Here is a 21,673-nt window from a genome sequence, read left to right as displayed (position 1 = left end):
AATGGGCTACTAGGAGTCCTAGGGAAATACTTTCCATTTATAATTTAGCTCTGTTTACTTAGAGCCAGTTTATTCCCACAGACACAAAGTAAAGAGAGAATTGTTTTTCTCAGCCAAGCACCTACAAAAAACGGCAGGTTGGGGGAAGGCGAGCAAAACCACCACTTTCGCCTTTTCTTGCTAGGAAAGCCAGGTATTTGAAATAGACTAAGGATAGCCAAACTCCCTGCCCCACAGGTACGTTTGTTTTCTTACCAAGCTTTTTAACTAAATTACTAATCTTCATGAAATTGGTTTGAACATTAGCCCTTCCTCAGGATAATCCTACCCTCGTGGGTGAGCACTAACAAATGGGTAGAGAGGGGCCTAGCCAATGCACGCGCTGGAGTTGCAGCCTGGATATTTGCAGTTCAACTGCTAAAGCGTCTTTGGTATAAACATGACAGTGAGGGGGCTACAAAAGTGACTTTTCATAGTCCATTCCTCTCCTTTTCCGTCTCCCCGAGGTTTCCTGTGGGTCTCTTCCCATTCTCTCGCTGCAGACCCTTCCATATAGCCCAAAACCTCCACAGACCTTGTCCCCCTTCCCTAAAATCTCACATTCACCCCCATCCTCCCCAACCAAAGTCCCCTCCCAGTCACCACCAAAGCCCGGAGAAGTGGAACGCACACAATGCCTCCCTTATAGGGCTTGAGCTGAGAACTGGGCATGCTCAGTAGCCGGAGCAGTTTTTTTTTTTTTTCATCTTTTGGTCTCAAGTGCGGCATCTCTCCCAGTCCCACACCTCTCTAGTCTCTATCCCTTTCCCCTCTCCCCACCCCCAGCTCTTTAATCACCCTCCTTAACCCGTTCTACACCAAAGACTCGCAGAGTTCTGAGGTGCGGAGAATTAACCCGTCTCCTCCTACACCCGTGCACTAGTCCACTTTGAGCTAAAGCTTCACACTTTTGCCTTAAAGCCCCCAGCCCCTTCCGCGCAGACAGGTAGAGGGAGTGCGACTACTACCGGAGCCCAGGAAACTGGCCCAAGAAGGCTTCATCCAGGATCGCCCACTACTGAAGAAGTATTCCCGGAGCCCTCTGTTCTGCGGGGTGACAATTAGCCAAAGGTACCGTACCCGGGATACAAAGCCCAAGTGCGACTGTTGTCTTTGAATGTCATTGTTGTTGACTCACCCCCCTTGATCCTGGGATTATTCAATTCCGCGTAGACTCGACGCCCCTCTCTACCTCCCTCGACCCCCCTTCCCCCGGCTCTCCGACGATTCTTGGGCTCTGCCTGGGTTCTTGCTTGCTCTCTCAAAGGAACGCCCCGAGTGTGTGTGCGCGCGCGCGCGTGTGTGTGTGTGTGTGTGTGTGTGTGTGTATGTACGTGCCTCTTTCTTAGGGGACTGGGGGAGGATGTGGTGGGAGGATGGAGATTGGCGTGCTCGCGGTAGGGGACTGGGGTCCCTCCGCGTGAGGAAAGGGGTCGCTCCTCCCTAGGGGGTGTTTTGGGCATAAAGAGGGGGCGGATGCCGGAAGGAAACTGCGCTGTCTTCCCTGGACTGTGGGCAGAGGAGGAATCAAGTGGGGGAGTCTGGGTGGGGGATTGGGGGCCTCGGAAATGTGCGGGGGTCTAGGTGCTTGAGCCTCTGGAGGGAGGCTGCGGGGGACGGGGGCGGAGACTCGGCGCGTGGATGTAAAGGTGCAGCCCGTGTGCGAGGGGCCGGGTGCGCGCGCGCTGTCTGGCCGGGTGCGCGCGCGCGCGCGCCGCTGCCCGCCTGATTGCCTGCTGGGGCTTCTTGGTGGGTTTGACTGGAGAGCGGGCCGGGAGGACCTCGATCCGGGCTAACGTAGCGACCCTCGAGGAAACTGCAGCGCCTATCGCGGCGCGGCCGGCAGTGCGAGAGCTGTCGGGCTCCAGAGGTGGGTGAATTTCCAGCGGGGGCTGCACGAGCTGCACCGACACGCGCTGCCTCTTCCCCACTCGGCTCGGCACCGCGCGCGCGCGTGTGGTGTGTGTGTGTGTGTGTGTGTGTGTGTGTGTGTGTGTGCGCGCACGCGCGCACACGCGCGCCAATGGGGGCAGGTAGATTATTATTTTTAGTTTAGGTCGTGTTGGTTTGCGGCCGGCGGAGTGGCCAAAGCGGCTACCCTCTCCCCACCCCGCTTGCCTGCCCGCAGCGCGGTCTCAAGTCCCTGAAGACCGAAAGAATCTGATGTCCTCAGCATCGCTGCCTCCGGGCGGGCAGGGCGGCGGGGAAAGTGTCCTGGTCTAGGGCGGCTCGGGCTGTCGGGGTCGCTACGCGGGGCTGGGCTTTGTTTTCTGCGTCCCGCTTGCTGGCACTCTAGGCGTACTTGGATCTGGGGCTCGGGGCAGTGGCCCACGAGCTGCTTGGAGACTGCTGCCACTCAGCAGGACAGGGAACACGAGATAAGCCGGTGGGTAACTCTAAAAGCCCTGCAAAGCTGGGCAGCGCGGGCAGCGCGACTTTGCAAGCTGCCCGAATGTTGAACCGGTTTCTGGCTTGGTGAAGGCAGCGTTCCGGGGCTGCTCAGCGCACGGGGGCAGGGGAGCCCTGGGCCGCCGCTCTCGGCCACGGAGCCACCGGGTCACTCTGCCGGTGACAGCGGGCCAGTGACGCCCCAGTGGCCATAGCCCTCGTGGCCCGAGCTGGCCATCTCTTCCCCCCTCAACCACGCCACGGCCGGGTCTAGATAGGTGGATGGCAACTCCAGCAGCGGGACGGGAGCGCGCGGAGAAATGTGTGCGCAGCGGGGCTGAAGACCCCCCGCGACATCCCGAGCGGTGCCCGCCTCCGCGGCCCGCACCACGAGGCCGCAGCTTGGGCCCGGGGCCGGGGAGGGGGCTGCGTGCGGGCTCCAGGCACTGGGATGCGGCAAAACATTGCGGTACGCGCCATCGCCGGCGGCCCCTCTAGCCGCGCCGCAGCCGGCCCGAGGGAGCGCACGGGGGGCGGCACTGACCGCGTCTCCACACGCAGCCCCTGTCCCCGCCCTGAGCGGGCGGGCGAAGGTTTCCCGTGCCACCTCCAGGGGAGCCACCTGGGCCCAGCCTTGCCAGTTGCCTGCCCCCCCGCAGGCCCGCTCCTCCGCATCCGCGCCGAGCGCCAGGCGCAGCGCTTTGGAAGAAGCCGCCTTTGTGGTAAGGCTAGGTTTGTGCAGACCTGGCCAGCCGTGAGAGCCGAGCGCCTAGCGGGGCGCGGGGAGAGGGACAGAGACGGGAGGTGTAGGTAGGGAGACGGGCTGCTCCTAGCAGCACGAAAGAGGGCTTTTGGTACTCAACTCATACTTTGTGCGGTTTTTTTCCTTTTTTGCTTTTTTTTTTGCCTGATTGTAAAATGTGCATGTTTGAAGGGGACCATGTGAACGTGAGGTTTCTTTTGCTTGCATCCGGCTTCCCTTTCCCCTCATGAGAGCTCCCTTCTAGCTCTTTTCCTTCCCCTCTCCACTTCTTCACGGTCTCGGGCTCTCTCCCTTGGCCTCTCTTGCCTGCTCTGCCTGGTGGAACGACTTCCCCGCTCCCTCTCCTGGTCCTCCAGCTGCCTTCGGCCGGCTTCCTCTGCTTCACACGAGCTGCACTGGGAACTTCCTAGCTCGTCCTTGTGCCTTTTCCCCCCTTGCTACTTAAAGTAGAAATTACGAGGAGGAGGGCCGCTTATGCAATTTCAATCTGTTGAAACTACTTGTTCTTGTTTTTGTACTGAATTCAGGTTATTGGGGGGAGGGGGTTTGTTTTTCAGTTTGATATAGGGTGTCTCTTGAGCGGGGGAGGGGGGCTAACAAGAAATGACTCAACTGAACCAAAATAGCTGTTGAAAACCGATCAATAGGAAGGCAGAGAGATCATATGAAATTTTATTTCACAATGAAAGTTGGTTTGGATGATGTCATGCTTAAGAATTTATGACTTCTTTTTTGCACTGCCAGTCAAGCTATCATGGTGAATAGGGGGAAATGGACATCTATGTGGTCAGCCAAGGAGCATCGCGGCAGTGCAGGCTGTAGTCTGGACCAAACTACTTCAAAGGCAAATCTTCCTGGGTCGTGGCTAATGGATTGTCTACCTTGCGACATGTTCGGTTTTATCACTAGCTGATGCCGCGTGGGCAAAATAAACAAAGGAGTTTCTGTGTGACACTTTTTTCTTTGAAGCATCCCTCATTGTGTTCCTGGGTAATTTATTTATTTAATTAATATTTGGTGGTGACCATACTGAAATTGCAGCCAGCTTCCCATTCAAGATGGAAAAGACATGGCTAAAATTGCACCAATAAAATGCACAGTGCTTGTTCCTTTCAGTCTTTTCCAGGAAGCATTGCATATATTTGCATATTCATGCACCGGTTAAGGAATTGGCTACCGCGGGTTAATTTCCTAAACCTTAAACCCCACTAAGTGGTTCTTGGTTTGGTTATAGACCACCAAGACCTGGGGTGTTAATATTGGGAGGGGGATGTTTAGGGACTGATGATTTTAGAACAATCACTGGCTGTACTAAATGTATCTGGTGCTGCAGATAAAGCCACTCAAGGATTGTAGTGTGTGAACTCCTCTTCCTCAGCAGGGTCAGTCTGTGGTCAAAGTGAAGGAGATAACCATTTGAGCCAAGTGTCAGTCAGACCTGGGTTCAAAATGGCATGTAAAGCAATGGGAGAGGGCTAGGTAGGCAGGAGAGCCGGTTCTCAAGACAGTGCGAAAGCTGTCTGGACCTCAGTGAGGCAATGCAGGAGCAAGCAGGTTTCTCTCCTGCTTTCAGGAACCCAAAGACAAAAGGCCTTTTAACCCTGTTTGGGAGATGACAAACAGGAAACTAGATAGCATTTATTTACCTGAAATTAAAATTTGGCCATCCCCTGCTCAGCTATCTTTCTGGAACTTCCCATGGGTCATCTGTGTTTTTTAGGCAGCAGCGTACAAAAGTGAGCTGATTCGTGGCAGTGTGCTTACCTGTGGGCTGGAGCTCAGGCAGGTCTCGTCCCAGAGCTCTCTCCTCCTTGATCTTTTGAAGTTCCCCATCTACAGCAACCCAGTCCTCCCATTGCCATCCTCCGTTGAACCCAGGGCTCCAATATCTTCTCTGCTCAGTCTCTTAGGCTAAAGCTTAGAGAGTTGGAAATGGATTTGTGGTGCTAACGATGTGGAACAGTTGATGGTCTGAGATCAGTCATTAGCATTGCAAATAGAAAGCTTAAGGTCTGTGTTCAAGGGCAGAGCTTGGTGGTTGATATAAAATATTTTCAGATTGTTAAGGTTTAAGCATAATCAACAATCTTTTTTCCCATTGTGTGTTCTTCACATACACAATTTGTATGAACTATAGGAACAGAACTAAAATGTATGGCATTTGGTGGTTATTGTTCAACTGAGTAAGAATACTTGGAGTTTTTGGTGCCTTAAAAATACAGAGCTAATAACTGTAGCCATGTGTTCACTCTGGTATGATTTAAATACAAATAACTTTCAAGTAATGATCATTGAAAAAATGTTTTCTTTTTATTTTTTAGATTATTTCTCTTTATTCAGAAGCATTAAGTTGTTTGCTGATTGCAAGAAGATGTTGCTTTGGCTCTTTCTGATTTTGTCAGCCCTGATTTCTTCAACAAATGCAGATTCTGACATATCGGTGGAAATTTGCAATGTGTGCTCCTGCGTGTCAGTTGAGAATGTGCTCTATGTCAACTGTGAGAAGGTTTCAGTCTACAGACCAAATCAACTGAAACCGCCTTGGTCTAATTTTTATCACCTCAATTTCCAAAACAATTTTCTAAATATCCTCTATCCAAATACGTTCCTGAATTTTTCACATGCAGTATCCCTGCAGCTGGGAAATAATAAACTGCAGAACATTGAGGGAGGAGCCTTTCTTGGGCTCAGTGCATTAAAGCAGTTGCACTTGAACAACAATGAATTAAAGATTCTCCGAGCTGACACTTTCCTTGGCATAGAGAACTTGGAGTATCTCCAGGCTGACTACAATTTAATCAAGTATATTGAACGAGGAGCCTTCAATAAGCTCCACAAACTGAAAGTTCTCATTCTTAATGACAATCTGATTTCATTCCTTCCTGATAATATTTTCCGATTTGCTTCTTTGACCCATCTGGATATACGAGGAAATAGAATCCAGAAGCTCCCCTATATCGGGGTTCTGGAACATATAGGCCGTGTCGTCGAATTGCAACTGGAAGATAACCCTTGGAACTGTAGCTGTGATTTGTTGCCTTTAAAAGCTTGGCTGGAGAATATGCCATATAACATTTACATAGGAGAAGCTATCTGTGAAACTCCTAGTGACTTATATGGAAGGCTTTTAAAAGAAACCAACAAACAAGAATTATGCCCCATGGGCACAGGTAGTGATTTTGATGTGCGAATCCTGCCTCCGTCTCAGCTGGAAAATGGCTACACCACTCCCAATGGTCACACTACCCAAACGTCCTTGCACAGATTAGTGACCAAGCCACCGAAAACAACAAATCCTTCCAAGATCTCTGGAATTGTGGCAGGCAAAGCCCTCTCCAACCGCAATCTCAGTCAGATTGTGTTTTACCAAACGAGGGTGCCTCCCCTTACCCCTTGCCCAGCGCCTTGCTTCTGCAAAACACATCCTTCGGATCTTGGACTGAGTGTCAACTGCCAAGAGAAAAACATACAGTCCATGTCTGAACTGATACCAAAACCTTTCAATGCCAAGAAGTTGCATGTCAATGGCAATGGCATCAAAGATGTGGACATCTCCGACTTCACTGAGTTTGAAGGACTGGATTTGCTCCATTTAGGCAGCAATCAGATTACAGTGATCAAGGGAGACGTATTCCACAATCTCACTAATTTACGCAGGCTCTATCTCAATGGTAATCAGATCGAAAGACTCTATCCCGAAGTATTTTCAGGCCTTCATAATCTGCAATATCTGTATTTGGAATACAATTTGATTAAGGAAATCTTAGCGGGCACCTTTGACTCCATGCCAAATTTGCAGTTACTGTATTTAAACAATAATCTCTTAAAGAGCCTGCCCGTTTACATTTTTTCTGGAGCACCCCTTGCTAGATTGAACCTGAGGAACAACAAATTCATGTACCTACCTGTCAGTGGGGTCCTTGACCAGCTGCAGTCTCTTACACAGATTGACTTGGAGGGCAACCCATGGGACTGCACTTGCGACTTGGTGGCATTGAAGCTCTGGCTGGAGAAGCTGAATGAAGGGATTGTTGTGAAAGAACTAAAATGTGAGACACCTGTGCAGTTTGCCAACATTGAACTGAAGTCCCTCAAGAATGAAATCTTATGTCCCAAACTCTTAAACAAGCCATCTTCGCCACTCACGAGCCCTGCGCCTGCCATCACGTTCACCACCCCGCTGGGTCCCATTCGAAGCCCTCCTGGTGGCCCAGTGCCCCTGTCTATTCTAATCTTAAGTATCTTAGTGGTCCTCATTTTAACTGTGTTTGTTGCTTTTTGCCTTCTTGTCTTTGTACTGCGACGAAACAAGAAACCCGCAGTGAAGCACGAAGGCCTCGGGAATCCTGAGTGCGGCTCCATGCAGCTGCAGCTGAGGAAGCATGACCACAAAACCAATAAAAAAGAAGGACTGAGCACAGAAGCTTTCGTTCCGCAAACCATAGAACAGATGAGCAAAAGCCACACCTGTGGCTTGAAAGAGTCCGAAACTGGGTTCATGTTTTCAGATCCTCCGGGACAGAAGGTCATTATGAGAAATGTTTCCGACAAGGAGAAAGATTTATTGCACGTGGATACCAGGAAGAGACTGAGCACAATTGATGAGCTGGATGAATTATTCCCAAGCAGGGATTCCAATGTGTTTATTCAGAATTTTCTTGAAAGCAAAAAGGAGTACAATAGCATAGGTGTCAGTGGCTTTGAGATCCGCTATCCAGAAAAACAACAAGACAAAAAAAACAAGAAGTCACTGATAGGCGGCAACCACAGTAAAATTGTTGTGGAGCAAAGGAAGAGCAGCGAGTATTTTGAACTGAAGGCAAAACTCCAGAGTTCCCCTGACTACCTACAGGTCCTTGAGGAGCAGACAGCTTTGAACAAGATCTAGGTCATGCAATCTTACTTCATACAGAGGACATTTATTTAATGATGAAAGTGCCTTTTGTTGACTTCTAACTTCCAAATACTATATTATCAATAGGCATAGAGGCAGGTGTTTCCAAGGGAGTCTCATTAACTGTAGCTGCAAAGATGTGTCCAGTAGAAGAGAATTTCCTTAATAGATTTTACTACATAAAACCTATACTGTGGAGTCCTGTGGGGATACTGCAAACTCTATTGCCAAAGGGATGCTCTATATACATAATACACTGAATTTAACCTCAAGAGGCAAATCTGTTTTGTACCCCAATGCAAAACCTTCGTCTCTTTGTGCTTTGTAAAGCAAACTCAAGAAAACTGGTACCAGTGTCTGTACCTCAGCTGGGTCCTTCATCTTGCACGTAGATTAACTATTGGTGGAACTGGACTAATCCTTTTGATTTGTGGCATTGTAACAACTCTGTGTAAAGATTATCTGAAAAGTAAACAAAACAAAACAAAAAAAAAAACCAAGCATGCAAAGAGAGAACATTGGATAGTATTTGTAAATTGGTAACCTTTATGGCCTGCATCTTGAAACCGCTGGATTTATAATGTTAAATTGTGCAAATATTTGTTTAAAATATACCATGCATTACATTACTATAAAATAAATTTGAACACTTTAAGCATTACCTGTCTATACATAAAACCTAAAAGAGAAAAAAAAATTAACATGAGTTACATAGCATTTGTGGTGATCTGAAGAAATACGTGATGTTTATCAGAATTAAACATGGCTCAAATTAAACTAACATTAGAGTTTGTTCTCAGTTATGTGAAATACCCACAATCCTTAAAGGTTGTCCAAAATTAGCAAAGTGCTTACCGTGTGAGCGCACCCAAAGCTATTTTTGTAACATAATTCATATTTATGAAGTACTTTGTATACTCAATAGGAAAATATGTACTCCTTAATATGTATTTAATATGCCTGACTTGTTTTCCTGATCACAGGGAATTTATCAATAAGTATAAATTCAGACAGAAAATATATACCAAACTGAAACTGAAGCTTCTGTGTACAGAAATATTCTGGACATTGTGATCAGGTATAATTTAAAATCAAAACAAACAAAAAAACACAAAAAACAAAAATCCAAAAAAAAAAAAACAGTTCTGTGCTATTCTTGAGAATTTAGCATATTACCTTCAGATCTGTTACCAACTGTGCATTTTAAAATAGGTTCCTTAGTTTTATAGTATCTTGTCTGGGGCAGTTGTTATTTGCCATCAGTTGTCTTGCTTTTCCGGATTCTATGAGCTTCATTCAAATAGCTTTCACTACAAATATTTAAAAAACTAATGAGTAAGGTTAGTAGTTCTGTCTTGTATGCATCAGTCTCCTGATCTCTCATCACTCTGACTACTCTCAGATAATCCAGTAGAACAGTAAACATCCGGATAATCCCGCCTATCACAGCCACACTGTAAAATGCTTTCATTGGTCTCAGATGACTTCACAGTCTTGCAGCTACGAATGATGTGCCACTGTGTTTGCTTGTGCTATTAACTTCTAAGTCAAAAGTGGTCCAAGGAAAGAAGTACTTGATAATGGGAGATATCTGACGTTTTTTAGGAGCTCCCAATTAGCAGCGTGACATCCCCAAATTGCCTTCTTGGCCTGCCTGCATATACATAACTTTTGTGCTCCATCTGTTACCATTCCTGTATTAATCAGTAAGATAACCAAGAAGGTAAACATAGACATTCTTCATGTATTTCAAGTGGCATATGTTTTGGTGCAGCGTCCAAAATGATATTATAGTTAAAGTGGTAACAACAGTCCCTTTATTAATTACTGATTTCAGGGCTTTATATGTTTGTTCCAAGATAAAAAACAAACAACTTGGCATTCTTGGAAGTGTGTATGTGTATGTGTGTGTGTGTGTGTGTGTATGTATACTTGGGTGTATTTGCATACATATAGATAATTTGGAGATTTTTTTTAAATAGCAAAATTGTCTCCATATGTATGTGCTGGTGCTCTTAAAACTTTAATGTATAATTTTAATTTTCTTGACAATGTCTGTGAAAACTTTATATGAATATTAAAAAAATACAAACAAATACTTGCTTTCTGATCTTGAAAGAAAAGATATGAAGATGTGTGCCCAACAGCTTGTTTTCATCTACAGTTTCATAAGGACTTTTAATAAGCAATTACCATGCTTGCATGCATCCATGGATTAAAGGGCTCCTAATGCATACTGACAGGATAAAGACGCAAAGGCTTCAAAGAAAGTGTTTTAGTTTATCCTGTCAATAAAGTATGGATTGAGGAATCTTAAATAGACACTTATGGGAGGACCAGAAAGCTCCATCCATAATCGGGGGATAATAGTTCATGGGGATGATGCCTTTTATTCAGTGTGGTGATGCTTTGAAGATGTTTCAAGGTTTCTGCAGTTGTCAATGGCTGGAGTACCCGCCACCATCTCAAAGCTTGCTGTAGCATATTGGCTATCTCATACTCTTATCATGAAAGGTATAAATGTTTAACATTTTTAAAAAAGTAATTTAAATATATGTGGTTATTTGGAGGTTTTAATTGTAAGTGAATGACAGTAACAAATCCTTGGTTAAGGCTGATATATTTTCCTTAACTGAAGTCATTGTGCCTACATTATACAGTGTATACTTACACTATTTTGCACCTGTCTCTCATCAGTTCTACATGTACATTTTATGATAATATAGTTAGGCATAAGTTTTGAGTTGAGAACAAGAGCAGTTAAAATACTACATTTTTATTGGCTTCAACTGTAACCTTGATGTTAGTTTAACCCCTTGAGAAATGAGATATATGCCAGTACAGCATTTTTAGTAGTTTGATTCGAATCTAGAAAATCCAAGAAGTGCTCATTTCTAATGTGGTCTGACACATCATGGGCTTCTTGGCATTGTATCATGTGCTTGGACGCAGAGTGGTTGTAAAGAAAATGAGATCAAATGAAATCAGTGAAGGGGTTGAGATAATATGTCCGTGTAATATAAATCAAGTTTTAAATTATTTTTTTATGAAATCAATAAAGATGATTCAATTCTTTAAAAGTAAATCTTTGTGTAATTTTATGAGAAAGCAGCTATTAAAATGCAGTGACTCAAGTCTATAAGGCAATTTATATTCTGTATTTACTTTTCCATTCTGATTACTAAACTGAATAAATGTATTAATTAGAAAATTAAGACCAGCTTTCTTTTGTTGCTTTTTAAAAACATTTCATTCTTTAAACCATAAGGATGCATAAAGTATACAGGGCATGGCCTCATGAGTAACATCAACAGGTATTGCAGAAAGAACACATCTAGAAATGTATGGCAGTAATATTCTATAGTACCTTTTGCATGATTTGTACATTGACATTGTATGAAATGAGCACAGTGAGTTTTTTTTGTTGTTGTTGTTGTTATCGCATCCAAAGAGCTGGGGAGAAAATATATTAAGAATGTATTTATAATCACTATTTTGAAATAAAGTAAAGAAAAGACATTGTATTGTTTTTACCCTGATTTGATTATTAGTATTTTAGGTTAGTTTATAAGACAAAAATGAAATAATACTATAAAAGCAGTTGTAAATCACAGAAAGGAGTTGTTTTAGTGACTTCTGCTTGCTTTTAATAACATCAAAGTACTAGAGGAGATTTATTAAATGCCATTTTTATGAAAGTATTAATAAAATTGTTTGCTGCAATGGTATTTCTGAAGCCACAGTTTGTTAAATATATGTACCTTTCCATTATTTTTCAGAAGAAATAAAGCAGTAACCAAATTGATGTTTTCATCTAGATTTGAGGGTAAGATATAGAGCTTTGGAATATTGTTTGTATTAAAGTTAATTGCTAAATCTACATTAAGAGATACTTTCTTTCCAAACATCTTTGCAATCTGTGTTCTTCTCCACTGGCAGCCTCTTTGGAGAACAGTCAGTGCCAAGAGCAACATGCTTTGATTCTTGCCTTTTCCCATTAATCTGTTGGAATCTGACATAACTGCAGATAAGCAAATATTAATATTCAATCTTAACTATCTACTTAAATCCTTTCAAGAGGACTTCAGAATCTCTGTAATCCATGGCCAGCCTGACCAGTTACAGATTAGTTACCCATTTATGGGGTAGCTTGTGATTTTTATTTGGTTCTTTCAAAGATGGCCAAAATCATCAGTTCATCACTTGACCAGAGTTTTATGATTGAGAAAAATGGAACAACTACATTATGGTTAATGTGAGTGCAGCAAAGATTATAAATAGATCACAAGGCATGTTTCCTTGTGGGAAAAGATGGAAACAGAGGGAAATAGAATATAAATTAAGATTACTGTGGCTTTGGGTCTAGAGCTGGCTAGGCTGAAGATGGGAACAGTATAGATGGCACCAACAAGTACTTTTGAACTAAATGTTTTATGTATCACAGGATATGCATCACGTGATTGTATGACTTACTTTAGTTCCTTAAGAGTACTGAGCACAGGGCTTTGGGTCCCAGCCACTTAAGTTACATAGACAAGTATGGCATCAAATGAAGGTTTGGCCTCATTTCCAGTGCTCACTCAGTTAGTCAAGGTGACATACATCAATTTCACCTGCTAATTGTTAACCCTCAATTTCAGATTTGATGTGGATCTGTCCTGTGTTAAATTAAAAACAAATGGGAGGTTGAATGAATTTTAATAACTTATTTTGTGCAAAACTGCCCTTAATCTAATTTTGAATTTCATTTTTTTTAAGTTCCCATTGGTTGATAAGGTTGCATTTCAGAAGGGCAAGTGAAGGAAAGCAAACTGTGTTGTTTATCTTATATGAAATACTATGACTTTTTAATGTTTTAAAGATTATTTTTAGCCTGTTACTTCTATGTCTACAGAGGGAAAATGAAGCGAGACTCTGAGGCAGATACTTGAATCCTTGGAGCCAAATAACTGCTATTTATTAAAAGATTCAAATTTTTCATTAAATCATAGTTACCAGATCCACTAACAATAGAACCCAAAACCAGGGGAGAATTAGTCAGACATCCACCTTTAGGTTGCTTTTGTAGGCACTGGCTAAATAGGAATTCTGGCGATTTCAATAATACATCAAAAATGAAAAATTACTTGCTTAACTTAAAAAGCTCATGAATAAGGCCTTCAGAGAGATGGTATGAGTATGTAATGAAAAATATAAAACATCACTTCCAAATTAGCTATAGGAAGGAAATAGCCTTCTAAAGTTCCTGAACAATACATTTCTCTTAGTTGGCGTCTCACAAATTCTAGATCCTGTTCTCTGCTGCTGGTTGGCAGCCTAAGGAAGCCATGTCGTGTCATGGGTACTGCTCACAGAAGCCTGTGGGAATCGCAGTGAGCTCAGTTCTCCCTACTGGGAATTCCAATGTATATTTCTGTCATTGTGCCATGTAAACTGAACCATTGTGGTAAAATTCTGAAGTTGATAATTCAGTAATTTTAATGCTGTTTTCACTAATAAAGATGTTTTCTTATAGGTCATATTTGTAGCCATCCAGTGTGTTTATTAGTATGAAACTAGTGAAGCTCAACTTCAAAAACAAATGCAAATAATCTGTTTCTTTGCTGATGCAGTTCGGTTAGTTTGCACGATAGGCCAGGTGTACCTACCTACCCACCTAAACACACATACATACACACAAACACACACACACAGAGGAATACACATAAATAGTGAATTGTGCACAAAGGGAATTATTTACTTGATGTAAACAAATAAAATGTGTCCTCCTTGACTACCAAGATATTTTAAATCAAAGTAGTAATGGGAGCCCAAATGATAATTGTCATGTTCTTTGCTTCACTTTAAATTGAATCCTGATCACTGTGTCATAATTTAGTAGAATTTAGGCCCAGTCTATCTCCCAGGACCTCCTTGGATTTCTATAATGTCTACTGTCCTCAGGTTTGGTTTTGATTTTCCTTATTTGTTCACTTTATCATCGTTATCATCCTCAGTCTATAAGTTTACTTAACATACAGTGCAGTATGTAAGGCACAGGTACCCAACCCTGGTGAAAGTCCGTGCTGCTACTATCTTTCAAAAATATTATTCAGAGAAACATAGAGGGACATCTAGATCCCAAACAAAGAACCCACAGTACAAATTTGATTAGAAATTGGTAGAACATCGTAGTTAAAAAAGAAAAAGAAGAAAAGGTAAGTTGAAGATGATTGACTAAGCTCTATACCTCAGTGAAGATCAGGGAGGATAAGGGCAAAGTATTAAGAGAAAAAAATGTTTGCTTTTCAGATAGAACTCAGAATCCGATTACTGAACAAGAGCCATGGTAAATTATGTCAAATCATAGACTTCTTCCTCCTTATTCTCTCTTTCTCTGCTTTATTCCTTTTAAGTATATATATGAAATCCAGGATGTATCAACACAATCTTCCTAAGTTTTTAAAGAATTCACTGGTCAATTAAGACAACTAGTTACCCTTTCAGCGCCCATGGAATTTTTTTCCTGGGATGACTGACATGGATTGAGTAATTGTCGGGGCCTCCTGATAACAGCTCTAGCTATAAAACCTGATATATAGTATTTGTGTTAATGAGAATAGGAAGTGAAACATGCATATTACATATGATGAATTCTGATAGAGAGCAAAATAAATCAATACAAACATCTGGGTTCCTAATCTTGTGGTTAAAAAAAAAAACTGCTGAGCTCTTGGTTAGTTTTCAGAAATTGTATTTCAATACAAATTACCAAGTGTGTATTTCAGAAGCCATTTCCTGCAAGAATCCCCAGGAAGTCGTGTCTCTGCCATGGGTTGCCTTGCTCCATAGCAGTATGTGTTACATTTGCCAAGATCTTCCTGCTGAAAATTTTTCTTTTCTGCTGCTATGAACAGCCAACATCATCTGTGGCATGGGCTAGCTGAGGGAGATTTTTTTCACTGTTGTTTCGTTGTTAGTGGCAGTATACAAAAAAAAATCTAGGATTCTGTGTCTGACCATATATTTGCCATTGTAGTATTACCAACTAGAGAGGATTTCGGTTATATATATGTTTTTCGCATTGCTGTTTGTTTTTATTTACCAGTTATCTTCCAACCCACATCAGCTACTAGTTGTTTCATTCATAGCTCTCCTTCAAAATGGAAGATAATATCCACCCTGACAACTCAGTTATTTATAGAATCAGCACATTTCTATCTGCTCATTTCATTCTATACCTTCTATAAATATAGAAAATTTCACTACAGGAAGTGATTCTTTAAAAAGAAGTCCTGCTGACACAAAAACAATTATAAGAAGACAGAGTTAGTTATCAAGAAAAAAGTCAACTTTAAGAAGCTGTTTCTCGAGTTAGATCTCCTCGCACTTTAACTCCTGAGCTGGACTCAAATCAGTTTGCTCTGGGGTCCCTGCAATAACTACAGAAGTGTATTCTTGCCGACATGTGGGCAGGTTTGACATGTGTTGCCATAAACATGACTGTTATTTTCTCCTCGCACTCTATTTCAGAAAATAGTCATTTGCTCGGATTTGGCATAGCTGCTGAAATGCTCCTGTATCAATTCTCACCGTGAAAATTCACAAAGCATTTTGTTTTCCTATATGTAACTAAGCAGCTACACAGAAATGTGTATTGGGAACTGGATAAAACCAGCAGGATAAAGAGAAGACTAGTGTGTCCTTAGGAAAACAGGGCTTTTAAGAGAACCCAGACACAGACATTTTATTAAAACTACGTCAAGGCAGATCACTTTCCTTTTAACTTGTTGACTTTTTGTAGGCATCAGTGTGTGCCTGATAAAGGAAGTAGGACTCAGTTCATAAACAGCATCCCCATTCTCTGCAGTCATCTTGGTTGCCCAGACTGTGCTGCAGTATAGAAGGTGTGGGCACGTTTGATCATTTAATCTTAAATACAGACCTGATTTCAGCAGCTCATTTGAATAAAAACACATTGGAGAGGGCCATTTTCTACCATGATGTTCTTACTGTAGTCAAGTAAAACTGAACTAAACAGTCTATTCCATCTTAAAGGTTATCAGAGCAGGGTTAAATCAAGAGCCTGTTGTTGAACAGTCATCTTCAATGTGTAAGAACCATCATAGGAAGATGGGAGTGTACATGCTCATTGAATTTCCAAATGGGGTCATTTGTCCCATTTCCTTTCCTAGGGCTAGAGAGGGAAGGTGACTTGCCCAAGGTCAAATAACATATTAAGGCCAATCTGGTCTCCAGCCTGATTCTCCTGACTCACAGGATAATGCTATTTCCATTACACTGTTCTATTTGGAAGCTCCAGAGGGGAGAATGAGGATCTGTGGGGGAGGCTTTAGGGAGACATCCCAATATAGCATAAGGATATTTTCCATAAGGTTTTGTAGCAGTCCATAACTGGAATGAGCTAGATTCAAAATACAGCGTTTTTTATCCATGGAAGTGTCCAAAATGAAAATGGTTCTCACAAGGGGGATGGGTGTTATTCAAGAAAATTGTTCTGAATGCAAGCTTGGACTAGATGATGTTGGAGGTCACTTCTAACTCAAAGATCCTAGGATTCTCTGGTTCATACACTAAAGTTATATATTAAGCAAGTCAAAACTAGCAAATATGTTTTTTGCCCAAGCATTCAAATGGTCTGTAGTAGTTTCATTACAGAGAGGTGATACAGACCAGGTATTAGAATAACGAATGAATAACCCAAAACACTAGTGAGATATTAGGCATTATTTCAGAAGAGATGTAAGTTTCCCTCTAATTTTTAGCATTTTCATTTTGTGTCAGCATTTCAAGGAGAAGAGCCTCTCATGTTTAAATTTTTTACAAAGGGAAAAACAACCTCCTTTGTACATTGCACTGCAGATGGCACTCTCGTAACAACCTCACACTAGAAATGATAAGACGTGCTTATATTTCTTATTTCAGTCCTACATTTCAATTTTGAGGTTATTTCTTGAGCTTGGCAAATGAAACACCAAGGTTAGTTTATTGTAATATCATCTTCTCTAATTGGAGCTGGGTCTATTTTTTTTTTTATTATTTACCCTCAATTAGATAGAATTGAAAATTATTCCAAAGAACTTTAATTCAGGTTATAGCTCAACAGACTATATTAAAAAGAGCAACTACAAATTATCTGAACTATAAAAATATACTCTCAGAAATTCATATTTGAATTTCATTCCATAGAGACAGAAAGTTTTCTTTCTACAAAAAAAAGAAGAAGGAAAAGAAAAATCCCTTCAGCCCTCAGTGGTTTGGGTTGTTTACTTTAGGGATCGGTTTTTACAGATTCTGAGTACATCCAAGATCACTCTGAAATGCAATTCTGAGTTTGTTTTCATTCAAAGCCATTAACTAGAGCCCCTTTCAAAGTGGCTGCTGTGCATTCACAGACCCCTATAATCACAAAGAGTATTTCTTCAAGTATTAGATAGTAATTCATTCAAAATCTGCAGTTTATGCTTTGGAATCATACTTCACCTCTAAACAGTCACAGTGTTAAATGTACAAATAAGCTCAACCTAATTATTGTTTTGTTTAAGTAGAAAAGAATAGAAGGGAATACAAATACTTAGTTTGATTTGTTGCTGACGGGTTAGGATGTCTATTAAAGCCAGGCGTATTGACCTTCTGGCCTCCCCTCTCTCCTCATCTACTTGCCTACTGATGCTACCACTTTACCCTGCCTGCCTCCCCGGGCAGCGCCTTAGCTCCCCACTCTAGCATCCTTTTTTGTGTGGCCAGATTCTCTTAAGAGTAAACTCCCCACCCCCAATAAAGCTCCTTATTAGGTCTAAGGTTTTTCTTTCTACCTGATTCACATCCAGAAACCAGATTCACATTGCAGCCAATTCACAAGCGCATTAGTATGTCAGTACTCTCAGAGGGGTTTACATATTTAAGAGGGGATATTGAGGGGTAGAGGAGGAAACCATGCTAGGAAAAGAAATGGTGGCATTTGGGGCCTGTGACAAGCAGTGGACTGAAGCCTCCCTTGGTATCCTTCAGTCAGACTATGTGTAAAGCTGGTGCAGCTCAGAAGGACTGGAACTGGGAGACTGACTTAAACTTGCTCTCCTGTGACCCACATTAGGTCCCCTGAGTGGCTTTCACTCATTCAGCCTTACTCATTTTGGAGTGGGGAGGAAGGGGAATCAGCTAAGGCTCTCCTGTGGGTATGACATTTAAATTAAAGCCCTGAAGGGTGAGTTCAAATTTGTTGTTGAAGAGTGAGGTCGGGGGAAGGCATTTGAAGCTGAGGGAACAACATGAGCTAAGACCCCAGTGTCAGAATTAACTCACTGTGTGGTGGTAGTGAGGTTGGCAGGGACTAGATCAGGGACTGGCAGACTTGCTCTGCAAAGGGCGAGGCAGCAAACACATGAGGCTCTGTGGGCTGTATGGTCTTTGTTACAACTAGTTAGCTCTGCACTGTAGCATGAAAGTAGCCATAGACACTGCATAAACAAATGAGTGTGGCTGCGTTCCAATAAAACTTTATTAACAAAATAGGTAGTAGGTGGATTTGGCCCAAAGGCCCTAAGTGCCAATCCTTAGACTAGACTGTGAAGGGCCTGATAGGATTCTGACTACCAGGTGCTTTGGGAAGTAAATGAACGTTTTAAAACACATTGAGGTGGCATGACTAGGTTGATTTAGGACAAACTACTCAGTTGTACTGAGGCTAAACTAGAGGGAATGAGGAGCAGGACGTAAGTGGGGAAACCAGTAAGGAAGATCAGACAATAGTACTGAAAAAAGCCCAAGGTGATCCTAAGCTATTAAAGATGAAGGCAGTATACAGCTGTTAGTGACATTTGAATGTAGACTCTGCAGGCCTTGCCAATAGACTGGAAATGCGAGTCAAATGGGATCCGCAGAGTTCTTTGGCATGAGTTACCGGGCTGATGAAGATGCCACTTGTGGAGATGAGGGACTCTAGGGGACAAGTGGCTGGGAGAGTTGATTTCAAGAGAGTAAGAGCACGGTTTTGGATATGTTCAATTTGAAATGGCTGGAAGTCTTCAAGCTGTGACGTAGGTGACTGCCTTTGTCCAACAGGAGTTCTGAGGGACAGCTTAGGGAATACAATTGAGAATCATCCTCAGTGGCACTGAAGGTCATGGAAGGAGGTCACAGGCTGGGAAAACAGGGCCCTGCAACGAGTGCGGCTGCTGTAGGGCTTTGTTCTGCCGTGCTGTCTGTGTGCCAGCTATATCACAATCACCTGAGGGCCTTGGCAAACTAGCCTCTCAGGCCTTCTGAATCAGAATAGCTGTGGGCAGGGCCCACGAATGTGCATCTTAATGCTTCGCAAGTTATTCTTATTTACATTAAATTGTGAGTCTTTGCTGTTGTGGTAACTTGGAAGAGAACACACCTGCACGAAAGAGAAATCAGCACCTGACAGCTGGAGGGAAAACCAGGAGGCTACAGGGGCCTGGGAGCAAAGAGCAGAGTCTTTCAAGAAGGATGGCGTGACAGCCCGTGCCCCGTGTTGCTGAGAGACGTCAATGCTGTCTCACCAGGCTTTTCTGGTACCGGCCCCGCTGGGATTGCACCCAGGGCAGATGTTGGAAGAGCTGTGGGACTCCATGCCCTAGCAGAACACAGAACCGCAGAGAGGAAGTCGGAGATGGTCTAAGAACCGAGACAAGAATCAGGACCAGAATACTGGCCAAAGTGGAAGGAAAGACAGTGCAAAAAGGACTCCAGGATTCCAGATGAGATGCATGGAAACAGCAAAGCCAGCAGCAGAGCCACATCCTGATGGGCAAGGATGGGAAAGGATAAGAGGTCAAAGTGAGCACCTAGAGTCAGTGCCAGAGGCCTCCACGTGTGCCATCATGGAAGGTCACCAAATGCCAGCACTTTTTAAGAAGCTTTACTCTCAGTGGGGCTGCCCCACCAGGGATAAGGAACAAATAGGGGCATCTTGGAGCTTCAGCTGGTTTCTGGGGGCTTTGTAATGGAGCAAATTCTCTCAGGAAAACTCCACCCCCACCCATCCCCATGACAGCAACATTTCCTTAATAGGGAACATTCTTTACATTTAAGTTAATCTACATCCACTGCGTGCCTCGTCGGTGTCTTCTCTGGGTTCAGTGCTGGAGGGTACTGAAGAGCTGCACCAAGTCACAGCCCCCAAAGAGATTACAACCCAGTAGAGGAGACAGGTCTGAAAGTGACTAAATAGAACATCATGTCCTCAATGCTACAATATGAAGACAATGTGCTACATGAACAGGTGTTCCATTATCAGGAGCAAGGAAGGCTTCATGGTGGAGGCATCACTTAACCTTACCTTTGAAGGATGGATTGGGTTTTGATATGTGGTGATGGAAGTTCCAGGTAAGTGAACAGTTTGTGTAAAGGCAGAGAGGGTTGGGAGAGCCTGGTGTTCTCAGCATACTGGGTGGTTCCGTGTGACAGGAGCATTGCCTCCCCAGGGGTATCTCTAACTGCTGGAAGATGCATTGTTAGCTCAAGCTCACGATGTGTCAGACTGATCTTATCATTTTCCCTGCACAGAATGTTCCTCCAGTCTTTGCCATCCTGGTTATTCCAGCAGAAACCTGGGCATTATCCTGAGCCCCGGTCTGTCCCTCAGCCCACATCGGCAAGGCCTGGGGACTTTTCCAGGCTCTATCGTTTAAACCTCCTTGCCACCATACTGGTCCAAGTCTCCAGCCACCATCATGTTTCTAGACCTCTGCTGAGGCTCCTTTGCTGTTCTTTCACCCAACCTGCCTCCATGCCCTCCCATCCACTTTCCATACAAGATCAGCCACAGTTATCTTAAACTCCATGTCGTACTCAAATCCCTTCAGTGACTTCCCATTGCCTTTAGGCTAAGATAAAAATAGCCAAGAATTGGCATTTATTGAGTGTTTATCACGTGCCAGCCACTGTTCTAAGCACTTAGAACATGTACCATTTAAATGATTTCTTATAACAACTTAGTGTTATAGGGCATTACTGTTGACCCCAATTTACAGATGAAGAAATGGAGGCAAAAGGAGAGTTTAAACGCTTGCCCAAGGTTATACACTTAGCAAGTACTGGAGCTGGAAAACAGACCCAGGCATTCTGGCAACATATCCCAGGCATTTCTTTACTATGCTACATGCTCTACAAAATGTGAATTCTTTAGCATGCGTGGTCTACATACCCAGCACGGCTGGCCTCTGCTTCTCTTCTATAGCCTTACTTCATGCCATTGTTACAAACTCTCCCTTAATTTTCTGTGTAGCATACTGAAAAGACTGCAATTATATGAATGTGGTATGCTCTTATCATCAGGCTCTTGAACACGTGGCTGCATCCTTCAGTCCAAGCCACCCTTTGTTCCTCTTTTTGCCAGGTTGACTTCTATTCTCATTTTAGATCTCAGCTTACTCACCCCCTCCCTCAGAAAGCCCCTCCTATACATTCCACAGTGCCCTGTGCTAACCCTTGTATCAATGCTTGTGCCTGGTATTAAAATTACATGTCTTCTTATCTGTCTCTCTGATTAAAATAAGAGCTCCTGGAGTGCAGGATCCATATTCTGTTAATCTTTTATCCTCAGAGCCTAGCGTAGTACC

The 21,673-nt window shown here is 43.1% G+C and overlaps 1 protein-coding gene across 3 annotated transcripts; it reads left to right on the top strand.

Moving 5' to 3' along the window:
* Nucleotides 1–287: 287 nt before the first annotated feature.
* On the top strand, nucleotides 288–13,594 carry SLITRK4 (SLIT and NTRK like family member 4). 3 transcript variants are annotated; one of them, XM_036888202.2, is made up of 2 exons: nucleotides 288–1,110; nucleotides 5,512–13,594. In XM_036888202.2, the coding sequence occupies exon 2, from the start codon at nucleotides 5,562–5,564 to the stop codon at nucleotides 8,076–8,078; it is 2,517 nt and encodes an 838-aa protein (XP_036744097.2). In that variant the 5' UTR covers nucleotides 288–1,110; nucleotides 5,512–5,561; the 3' UTR covers nucleotides 8,079–13,594. The 3 variants fall into 3 exon arrangements, with proteins under 3 accessions (XP_036744097.2, XP_036744096.2, XP_036744098.2); XM_036888201.2 differs by lacking the exon at nucleotides 288–1,110 and adding an exon at nucleotides 1,690–1,909; XM_036888203.2 differs by lacking the exon at nucleotides 288–1,110 and adding an exon at nucleotides 2,092–2,425.
* The last annotated feature ends 8,079 nt before the right edge of the window (nucleotides 13,595–21,673 follow it).

Source organism: Manis pentadactyla, chromosome X, assembly GCF_030020395.1.
Source record: "Manis pentadactyla isolate mManPen7 chromosome X, mManPen7.hap1, whole genome shotgun sequence".
NCBI lineage: Eukaryota > Metazoa > Chordata > Mammalia > Pholidota > Manidae > Manis > Manis pentadactyla.
The sequence above is the reverse complement of the archived record's forward strand: the minus strand, read 5'-3'. Positions and strand labels throughout refer to the sequence as shown.

What these genes read in the sequence shown, in the direction of transcription:
- SLITRK4 (XM_036888202.2), top strand. Translation starts at nt 5,562, where the DNA reads ATGTTGCTTTGGCTCTTTCTGATTTTGTCAGCCCTGATTTCTTCAACA.